Source organism: Salmo trutta, chromosome 17 (genome assembly GCF_901001165.1).
Source record: "Salmo trutta chromosome 17, fSalTru1.1, whole genome shotgun sequence".
In the NCBI taxonomy this organism is placed as follows: domain Eukaryota; kingdom Metazoa; phylum Chordata; class Actinopteri; order Salmoniformes; family Salmonidae; genus Salmo; species Salmo trutta.
Window position 1 is genome coordinate 49,230,209 of NC_042973.1, and position 11,317 is coordinate 49,241,525.

At 38.5% G+C, this 11,317-nt stretch overlaps 1 protein-coding gene across 2 annotated transcripts; it reads right to left on the minus strand.

Moving 5' to 3' along the window:
* Nucleotides 1-2,939: 2,939 nt before the first annotated feature.
* Nucleotides 2,940-9,804, minus strand: LOC115152338 (ALX homeobox protein 1-like). Of its 2 annotated transcripts, XM_029697107.1 has the most exons (4): nt 9,474-9,804; nt 8,271-8,575; nt 7,369-7,497; nt 2,940-4,315 (listed from the first exon to the last, which is right to left on the minus strand). In XM_029697107.1, the coding sequence occupies exons 1-4, from the start codon at nt 9,697-9,699 to the stop codon at nt 3,986-3,988; spliced, it is 990 nt and encodes a 329-aa protein (XP_029552967.1). In that variant the 5' UTR covers nt 9,700-9,804; the 3' UTR covers nt 2,940-3,985. The 2 variants fall into 2 exon arrangements, with proteins under 2 accessions (XP_029552967.1, XP_029552968.1); XM_029697108.1 differs by lacking the exon at nt 7,369-7,497.
* Between the last annotated feature and the right edge of the window lie 1,513 nt (nt 9,805-11,317).

Here is an 11,317-nt window from a genome sequence, read left to right on the forward strand (position 1 = left end):
CACTCACATACATTGCATTCGGAAAGTATTCAGACCCCTTGACTTTCCACATTTTGTTATGTTACAGCCTTCTTCTAAAATGGATTACATTGTTTTTTTCCCTCATCAATACCCGATAGCAAAAACAGGTTCAGACATTTTTGAAAATGTATTAAAAATAAAAAACTGAAATACCTTATTTACATAACTATTCAGACCCTATGCTATGAGACTCAAAATTTATCTCAGGTGCATCCTGTTACCGTTGATCATCCTTGAGTTGTTTCTACAACTTGATAGGAGTCCACCAGTGTTAAGGTTAATTGATTGGACATGATTTGGAAAGACACACAACGGTCTATATAAGGTCCAACAGTTGACAGTACATGTCAGAGCAAAAACCAAGCCATGAGGTCAAAGGAATTGTCTGTCAAGCTCAGAGACAGGATTGTGTCGAGGCACAGATCTGGGGAAAAGTACCAAAAAATGTCCGCAGCATTGAAGGTTCCCAAGAACACAGTGGCCTCCATCCTTATTAAATGGAAGAAGTTTGGAACCACCAAGACCCTTCCTAGAGTTGGCGCCTGGCCAAACTGAGCAATCGGGGGAGAAGGGCCTTGGTCAGGGAGGTGACTATCAACCCGATGGTCACTCTGAAAAAGCTCCAGAGTTCCTCTGTAGAGATGGGAGAACCTTCCAGAAGGACAACCAGCTCTGCAGCACTCCAATAATCAGGCCTTTATGGTAGAATGGCCAGACAGAAGCCACTCCTCAGCAAAAGGCACATGACAGCCCGCTTGGAATTTGCCAAAGGGCACCTAAAGGACTGTCAGACCATGAGAAACAAGAGTCTCTGGTCTGATGACACCCAGATTGAACTCTTTGGCCTGAATGCCAAGCGTCACATCTGGAGGAAACCTGGCACCATCCCTACGGTGAAGCATGGTGGTGGCAGCATCATGCTGTAGGGATGTTTTTCAGCAGCAGGGACTAGGGGACTAAACAAGATCGGAGCAAAGATGAACGGAGCAAAGTCTTGTTGCAGGTTCTTCTCGAATAAGAAAGTTATACAGTTGTTTCTGTATAGACAGCCTATGGGGAGGATTTCTAAGTACAAATATTTGGGTTTATGGTTCAATGAGCGATATACAGTACCAGTCAAAAGTTTGGACACCTATTCATTCCAGGGTTTTTCTTTATTTGTACTATTTTCTACATTGTACAATAATAGTGAAGACATGAAAACTATGAAATAACAAATATGGAATTACGTTGTTACCCAAAAAAGTGTTAATCAATCAAAATATATTTTATATTTGAGATTTTTCAAATTAGCTACCCTTTGCCTTGATGACAGCTTTACACACTCTTGGCATTCTCTCAACCAGCTTCATGAGGATTGCTTTTCCAACAGTCTTGAAGGATTTCCCACAAATGCTGAGCACTTGTTGGCTAATTTTCCTTCACTCTGTGGTCCAAGTCATCCGAAACTCATCCCAAACTATCTTAATTGGGTTGAGGTCGGGTGATTGTGGAGACCAGGTCATCTGATGCAGCACTCCATCCCTCTCCTTCTTGATCAAATTGAGAATGGGTGTAGTAGTGAGATTCTGCTGGGTCCCAACACATTTGGGTGTGGAAGGGAATTTAATTGTAGACCAATTAGCCAAAAGATCATTAATATCAATTATATCTTGTTTCAATGTTCCACTGGGTAGAGACGAGGCCAAATGTAAGATCAGAGACATGTTCATACATGTATGGCAGAAGAGATGAGACTCTGAGCCTAAGGGCCAGCATTTATATACCCTCCAAAGAAAGGTTTGTGGACCAAGATTCCAAGATCAGATTAGGAAGGAAGAGGTGGTGTTTGCTCGATTGCGTTTAGGACATTATACATTGAACTCGTCATCTGGTTGGCAAGCATGTGAATAGTTTCTGTCTGGTGTGTATGGTCGATGAAACGGTGGAGTATGTGTTGTTATATTGTTGTAAGTATGTTGAAGAGGGGGATAGATTGAAGTGTAGGGTCATTGAGGTTGGGCGGGGTTGGGTTGGAAGGGATTTGGGGGGTGGGGAGGGTCACAATTGGCCCAGCGTCATTTGGGGTAGTCTATCATTGTAAATAAGAATTTGTTCATAACTTTGTTGCCTGGTTAAATAAAGGTTAGATGTAAACAATATATATATATATATATATATATATATATATATATATATATATATATATATATAATTAACCACACACTCCAGCACAGTAGGTGGCGGCATGCACCTTTAATGTTGGTTTGCTGACCAGCATTATGAAGACGACGACGTAAGGTCAACACAATCGCGCATTAGATGACGGATTCGGGGGTACTATTTTTGAAATGTCACATAATACAAAACGTTCTTCTTTCGCATCCTATTTAGTACCTTAGTATGGGTACTTGGACAAGGCCACTATCTGTATGAGGTAGTAGACGTTGGTCTATTATTACCTTGCCTCCTCCATCCTTTGGAAGGAAGCATATTAACGTGAATCATGAGCTTATCCTATGCGGTATATGGTCTATTGGAAGTCTACTGAGCAGGCTAGATGAATCTATGAATTTTAGTAAGATAAGAGTTGGAGTTTAATTAAAAGTAGAGATAATCCGAAGCCAAGAAAATTACATCATTCTTGTAATGACATGCGTTGCAATTGACCCAATGTGCTCTGACTCAGTCCAAAATATCTGCTATCTGAAAGCCAAGACCTCAAAGCATATGTCAGGCTGAGCACTATAATTTTCCTGGTCATGTTTCAAGACTTAAACTTCTCAATAAAGGACCCTTGTTTTGGTACGTTTGTAGATACAGTAAAATACTCTGATACATAGTTTTGATTGGCAATAGCCAGGAAGGAAAACAAAGGTAGTGCCATATCAAAGCATCTGACACAACTTATGGTTGTAATTGAATCAAGCGTGCCATTAATATGGACAAGTTTTCCACAATGAGATGAATAGACAGTGATCTCAGAGAGAGAGCAGCACAATGGGTTGCAATCACCTTTTTTAGAAGAGTACAAAGGCATAGAACATGCTCATGTTCAGTTTCAATGTGGGCTACAGCATATAATGTGTGTGACTCTAGGAGGGAGAGGGGGGGGATTAAGCCTGATGATAATATCAATGATCTATAGAGTATCTGAAGAGATGCACTATGTGAAAAGTTTTTGTTTATTATTATTTCCATGTAGATTATGCATATTATACTATACTTTTTAATACTTCACTCACACTATTGTAGTGTAGCCTAACACTTTGCTTACATCCCTGTACCGCCGACCCGGATCGCCTTCCCGAGTCTATAATGAGCGAGGGAAATGCAATAAAAGAAAAAATATACTATCAAAAATGATGTCACAACATATGTTTTTATTACCTTTTTACAAAAATACCAACTGCTTCCTGTGCTGGTGCCAAACAACACAGACAGAGCTAATGGGGGTTAAATAGCTTTGCTGCAAAGCACACAGACATATCAGTATGTCAGTCCATTTCATTTCTGTTCAGGTCCTCTGTATGTCCAGAGCTGCATGGGGCAATGGAATTAGAAAGCACAGGGAATGACAATATACACACCTCAACACTTGTACTGTAAGTCCTACAGGACAAACTGAAGTTGAGTGTAAAAGCCATAGACAACTTCGTTTTCAGCAACACATTGTGCCTCATTATGAATAATAATTGGCAAAAAGGGCCCACTTAGGGGAGTGTTTCCATTACTCTTTCAGATCGGTTGTTAACCTGAAAGTAAGTGTCGCCTGTGTGGATTAAACTGATATGCACTCACAGCTCAACCTTTATGAGGTGACCTTTTCAAATTTAAGGAAGTCCTTTTCCATCATCCGGTGTCACAGTCAGTTCCTGGTCAGTCATTCAACATTGGGGATATAATTATCGTGCGTAGTATTAATGTTAAAGTTAGAGTGGCTGTGAGTCAGTCGGTTGGGAGGACAGAACGTTCACAATCCCAATCAAATGGCCCAGGATATGTTAGCCGCATGTTCCTTGGCTTTCATCCGCAGCACGGCGATGCTGGATGAGCGTCTCTCAAACTCAGGCTTGGCCTCGAACGGGTGTCCGTTGGGTGAGGGCGTGAGGAGGGAGTCAGCCGTGAAAAAGTTGTTGAGGGAGACGTGTCCAAACTGGTTCTGCTGGTTGGGGAAGCCCACATACCCGTGGTCGGCTCCGGAGCGGGGGGAGTGGGAGTAGGAGGTTACACAGGGAGGAGATCCGCGGGGGAGCATGCAGGAGGACACCATTGAGCCATTGGGAGCAGGGCTGGGCCACAGGTTGTTGGGGATCTGGGAACGGAAATGACAGGTAATTTATCTGGTTATTTATTGACCTTTCTATTCTATCAGGAAAGTTGAATGATCTTGAATATAAATTGCTCCTAACGTTTTGAATGTTCATAGTCCAATTGTGTGTATTATAAAGGTTTTCTATTTTCTTCTCATTAGTTCTATTAAGGAGACATTTTCTTTGATAAAATGTCATCTTTTTGGATTTATCAGTCATAACATTTTAGACAACGATAATATATGATATACCATTTCATCCAGATGTGTAACTTTAGAACAGGTGACTTCAGATGGGGTGGCAGGTAGCCTAGTGGTTAGAGCGTTGGGCCAGTAACCAAAAGGTTGCTGGATCGAATCCCCAAGCTGACATGGTAAAAATCAGTTAACTGTTCCCCTGTAGCCTGTCATTGTATTTAAGAGTTTGTTCTCAACTGACTTGCCTAGTAAAATAAATAAAAAATAGCCTACAGTATATAGCTTAGGCTACCTGTCCAGATCTCAGAAATTGAATTCCTGATTCATTAGGAAAAATCACATCTTGAAGATTAGTATCTTCACCCATCCTTTCCCTTGCAACATCCCTGCCAAATGTTGGTTTACAGACGCATCTAGAAACATAATTAATTGTGGTGGGGTGAAGATTTTGCAATGGTTTAGTGGTCATATGTAATGACGGTTTGTTTAGCGTTGCATGGGAATTTCATTTCATTTTCAACTGGTTACAATCAAAATTATTTCCATAAATATATGACATCAGAGAGCATATCAGATATGGCCTCAATGATCTGTAAATATAGTCACATTTTTGGCACAAACGGAATATTTTTAAACAGAACCAGACCCTGCTTTTTCATAGAAATGTCCATGTCCAACCCACAAAAATGCAATTTATGTTCCCCCCTACAGTATTTACAAGGAATAAATCAACTTTGAACTGAATTGAGTCATGGCTGTAACTCAAACAGTAAGATACATGGGCATGCTTCAATCTCAATCCCCCACTTAGCATCTGTACTATAGAATTAGGAATTAGAACACTAGAATGGGTGAACCTTCTTATGATGGGATTAAGATCAGGGCCCTGTTGCATAAAATGTTTCCCTTAAGGGTTCGACTGAAGGAATAATTTCCCCTTACCTAAGGGAATTGTTTAAGGGCATGGTATAGAGCCTCACAAATATTTATTTAGGTCAGGGCATATTTGAGAGGTTTTATGGTAGTTAAAAGGCATGTATGGCAGAAAGAGTATCTGGTTACCATGGAGATGACCTGATTCACTGACTAAATATCTACAGCAGTCAAAGAGATGCTTTCATTTTGTGAGATAGCAAAATAGAACTTCTACAATCAAGAAAGGATAACCAAATTGATTCAGAAGAAAATAACCAAATTGATTCAGAAGATAATAAACCACGTTTCTTGACTTAATTTTTTTCCCAAATTGTTTATATTACTTTCTAGTACATCAAGCTAATTTAGAGAGTAGCTATAGCTAACTAGCCAGCAAGATTTGTAGCCACAGATTGTGCACCTTGCATTGTTTAGCTATATAGCTAGCTTGTTGATGGTTTCCTTTTGTAACCAGAGCACCACAAAATGGTGTTTACATTGATATCCATACTGAATGAAGCAGTTAAGGGACCTTGTGGGCACCCTTAACTTTTTCAACTTAATTTAAGGGGGAAATGTACCTTAAAAGTGTTTGTGCAACTGACTTAAAGTTAAGGAAACTTTAAGGGAAAAGATGAGGGGAAAGTCTACTTAAGGTGTTTTATGCAACCAGGCCCATCCATTTTGGTCAGGGAGTTGGTCAATCATGGTTTGCCAGTGCTGTGATAAGTATTTATCTGTACTGCATGTTTGTTAGCTAGCTAGGCAGACAGTTTTAGAGGAATGATTCTATTCATTTTTTAAATTAACTGCCAATATGCCGACATTCCAATCAAATAACGCACTCAATCCACAGCCATACATTGGTTGAAATCAGTTGATGATAGGACTTAGACAAGTTGTAAATACGTATAGTAGCACTCACAGCTTTCCAAGAAAACCTAAATGTTTGCATGTCTTGTATGTTTAAATATATTTTAGAGGCTATTTATAGACTACAGATAATTGGTTGGCTATAAAACCTGTATAAATGTTTTTATAATTATATGACAATATTTTAGGTTGACAATAATTATATTACAGAATTTCTGATATAGCCTATCACATGCCTTAGACTAGATTTATTGACAATCAGCGATTCAAACAATAAGTAAGCCGACACCCCGCCACTGATTTGGTAAATAGCTGAGAGACGGGCCTGGAGAAATGTAACCGCTCTCAAATTCATGGACTGAGCTATATGGATGCAAGTACTGACTTTGACCATGTTTTGAGGCTATACAGTGTTTGTTTACAATTACATAATTTACAAACAAAGGAGTAAAACAATCTTATATTTTGAGTTCTGATGAGTTAAGACAATTGAACTAAGCTCATGAGGCATTTAAGTTATATTATTTAAGAATCAATGGGTATATATATATATATATATATATATATATATGATATACCAAAAATGTATGTAGCAATCAGTGATTGCCCTTTTAAAAGCCCATACGCCTAAACTAGCCTCATCCCATTGACTGGATAAATAATTTTCTGAGAAATCTGAGATGCCATTAATTTCAATGGTTTGCCGAGATACATTCTAAATCAACTTTCAAAGTCTTATCTAAAATATGGTGCATAGCATACATCTTATTAACATGGGCCTATGTCAAGGGTGCTCGATATATCAAGGTGCGGTGGCAAGCAAGAGCATAATCATTTGATTTAATATACTAAATGTGTAGGCTACTAGCCCACCTAGGCTACCCTTGAAAATACAAACGAAAAGTTAGTGTGGCTAAATACGCATTAGGCTCTAATTATTGTTAACAATTACCAAATATTACACCGACATCGAATTATTCATTCCATATGATAGAGAAGTTCAATTAGTCTAGCAAAAAATATTCAATAGTGGTAATTAAATAGTGTCTCTGGTAAAAGCGCAAACTTGCTTGTGAGTAGCTATCCGTCCTTGGCAACACTGATATGTCATATGTCGCTGCAAAATGACTTTTTGCCTGTTGAATCTGCCCATAACGTTCTCTTTTTCTCCACTTGGCTCTTCTGTTTTGAAACCACACCTAGAGGGAGAAATAGAGAAATATAATCAAACTTTTCCTAAACAGAACTGAGCATATGGGCCTATAGGTTTAGGCTATAGCCTAGGCTAATTTGACAACATGTGGTGTAGGCTAGCCTTATTTTTCGGCATGATATTTTCTGTAGACAATATTTGGTGACACAAATGCCTAATAGGCATTACCTAAGCACTCAGATACAATACATTTTAAATAACGTGCGTACATTTTTGATTTACAGTATATCATGTATTACTTTTTTTTTTTAAAGGAACTCAGTCCGACTTTAAATTTACTTTTGAAAGTTGTAATAGTAGAATGCAGGAGGTGCAAATTCCAAATTGAGTAGTGCCTCTTGTCATGTTAGTCATTTTATACATTAGAGAGCTATTTATAACTTGTCAGAAATGTCCAGATCAACTTGCCGATGTCAGCTAACGCTTTTTATTTCGTTTTTTTAGCCTATCGATATTGTTGTAATTTGTTAGTCACTCAAATATCACATGAATACATATTAGACATTGCAAAATGTATAAAATTGCAATTAAATTAACTTTAAAATGGAAACATTTTCTTTGCACGTCATGACACAAATGTTTCGAAATAAGCTTTAAAGCTCCACCAACAAGAATGGTGTGTACAGTGCTTGTGCCCATAGAAATAGACCTGGCGCGTGCGCAGGGGTTGGCGTGGGATGTTCCCCAATGCTGTGGAAAGGTTTTGGAACCCCTGGCCTAGAGATGAACTGAATGAAAGTGAGAGTAAAGTAGACCTACCTGCACTCTGGCCTCAGTTAGCTCCGTTCTCATCGCCAGCTGTTCTCTCACATAAACATCTGGGTAATGAGTTTTCTGAAACACCTTCTCCAACTCCTCCAGCTGTGCGCTCGTGAACGTCGTCCTGTGCCGCCGCTTCTTACTGCTCGATACGTTACTGTCACACTTGTCACTGATTTCGTACAAATCCGTTTTCTCCTGACCTGCCATTACCGGCGAGTCCCTCATATTGCAACAGTTGTCTGTCGACCTCCCGAGGTCCACGTGCAAGGTATCTTCTTCAGTTTTGGGGACATCATAATTCGCTATAGGAAAGAAATAGAAAAGTATTATTATTAATATGATACACCAATGTTTCTATAATTTATTAGTATAAATAAATCAAATAGTGTTAAAATAGTGTTATTTAGATAACAGGGCTATTCATAAATTCGGCTACTTTAAAAATGTTTTATTTTCCTTTTATAGGCCCAGTAACACCTTAGCAGAATGACGACGATCTTGCAACAATACTGACCAACGGCATATATGCTACTTTATAAGGTCATCTTTGCACAACAGGCAAGTGACAGGCCTATAAAGAATATTGACAAATATATTTAATATAAGAGATGTTGTATAAGCCCATTTGTTCTCTAACTGTAAGCAGTTCATGTAAACAAATGTGCACGTTCGCATTTCAGTTTTGATGATGGTTGATATTAATATTATTATTGACAAAGCCAGAAACACATATTTTCAAAACCACACTTTCTAGGATATTCATAATTTTATGACATTTTAAATATGACCACAACTGCCCATTGCTCTTTCAAGGTATTCCTAATATAAAGATATATAAAAAAAACGAAATTGCCTCAATCCAATAGCTTTCTGGCATTCAAACAGTTTTTTGGACAGCACTAAGAATGACATAACACATAAAAAAATGACTTGTTTGAGATATGGCACATGATGATGAAAGTACGCAGCCTACCATCTTCGTTTCACAGGCACAGTACTATTTGGATGCTAAAATAACATGCGCAAAAATAACCTAATACATATTTGCTTCAATTACATTTGTGTAACGCTTTTAGCCTGCAGGTATAGCCTTACAAGTCTCATCAATAACACATCTAGCATACACATTTCTGCGGCAGTCGAAAAATATATATTGGTAACGCTTTACGCATGGACAGTGGAAAGGGGCCAGTAACTAACCGTTTTGTTCTCCACACGGCGAGGACCGCTCCATTCGCGTGTTGTGCTCGGTGGTCTGTAACCCGAAAGCCTGCACACACTTGGGCGAGGTTTTGCTGTAGTACTGTACACTGTCCAAACTCTCCATAACTTGGTCCAGCCCGCTGCCAGAGCCCATGTAATAGTCGCTGCCCTTAATCGCTTGACTTTTCAATGCGAATTTATCGTTCACGTATTCCATCATCATCTTCTTCTTCCTCAGAACCCGTCGCTCAAATGAACCTTGTCAACTGACCATATAGAATTTCTGTTGACGTTCGACAAAATGGAGCATCTATATAGGTTACCCTGGTAAGACAATAATTTTTCTAGTCATAAAGGCACTAGCTGTGGTCCCTTTATAAAGGGAGGGAGAGGGGGTTCCTTGAAGAAGCCTCCCTACATTTGAATATGGAGCAGTTAATTATAACTCCTCCCACAATCCAAACCAAACACACATTAAGGGATTCTAGACCCTAGACAGGATCTAAAAGCAAACAATGACATTGAATGTAATTTACAACATGTTTAGATACCCCAAATAAAGAGAGGTAACCTAATGATTTATCTAGCCTACTGCAAGTTGAGACTGCAAATACAATTTGTGAGGGCGCATGGCTAATTTAAACGGAAGTTCGTCTTCTACACTCACTTGGCAATTGAAGTTTCTGGTTGATTTCGGCCTATTGCTGTCATAATCGGAATAAGTACTTTCATGGCTATATATTTAGGAAAATATAAATTCACAGTATAACGACTTACGGAGATATTTAAAACATCTACAACTTTTTGGACTTCAAAACGATGCTTTTAAATGCAATACGTTCTCTAAAATGATGAATTCTAGGCCAATACAAAGTGTTGGTTGCTTTTTAGATCAATTATAGGCCTAGCAATTAAGACGGATTTATTTGTGTGCTTTGAAAGACAGTTCTCCACTCTCTCCACCATATATACTAATAATCATCATCTGCATTATTATTATTATTATTATTGTTGTTAATAATAATTATAAACGTTTCCCTCGTTTGGCATTTGCATTGTTACGTTTCAGCACATTTGTTGCATTAACACAGCAAAACAATATTCTGATTAGTCTATGCAAGGTTTTTTAATTCAGTGACATGTATTGTTTGGTTTAGGTTTAACATGGCCCTATTGCACATATTGCAATATCAGATGTTCTAAATCTATAATACCTGAAGCATGCATGGATTAGTACACTTGCAGCGCGAGCCATTGTAGTTGAATATGTTTTATTATCAATTTAAATCTATAATGTGCCAGTTTTTAACAGGGGATCAAAGAAAGTTCATAATGCAGGAATCCTTATGGAATGATACGTATTATAAGGCGCTCGGGTGCTTAAAATGCACAATGCATTTAGACTTATGTATCATATGGGTTTTGCATTTGAACGTTTTACCAAAAACAGGCTATTTAGTAATAGCTAAAGTTTGGGTGTGCCTCAATGATGCTTGCCTTCCATTATTTCCTAGCTAATAGTTCTGCACGTTTGTGAAGTGGGAATTTTATCACAACAGAACACATTGGAAAACGTATTTTTAACTTTTGGGCAACGAATAAAGACGTTTACAGTGATGGCATGGACATGTCAATGGAATCTGTGTGTCATGTTTCTATCTCTCAATTGTTCAGCAATGTTAATCGGATTTAGTGAGAGTCCCTGGAACTTCAAATAGGAGCAATATACAGTACTCACTGCAACTCACACTAAGCCATGTGTCCGGCATATTCTTGTACGGATCTTTAACAAACAATGAATGCAATGCCCCGTCCAATTTAGCAGACCAAACTACATAACG

Excerpts from the sequence above, each read along its gene's own strand:
- LOC115152338 (XM_029697107.1), bottom strand. The coding sequence starts at position 9,699 with ATGATGATGGAATACGTGAACGATAAATTCGCATTGAAAAGTCAAGCG. Across the intron at positions 8,576-9,473 it reads GCCGTGTGGAGAACAAAACG|CGAATTATGATGTCCCCAAA; the intron begins GTTAGTTACTGG and ends TCTTTCCTATAG. Across the intron at positions 7,498-8,270 it reads TAACTGAGGCCAGAGTGCAG|GTGTGGTTTCAAAACAGAAG; the intron begins GTAGGTCTACTT and ends TTCTCCCTCTAG.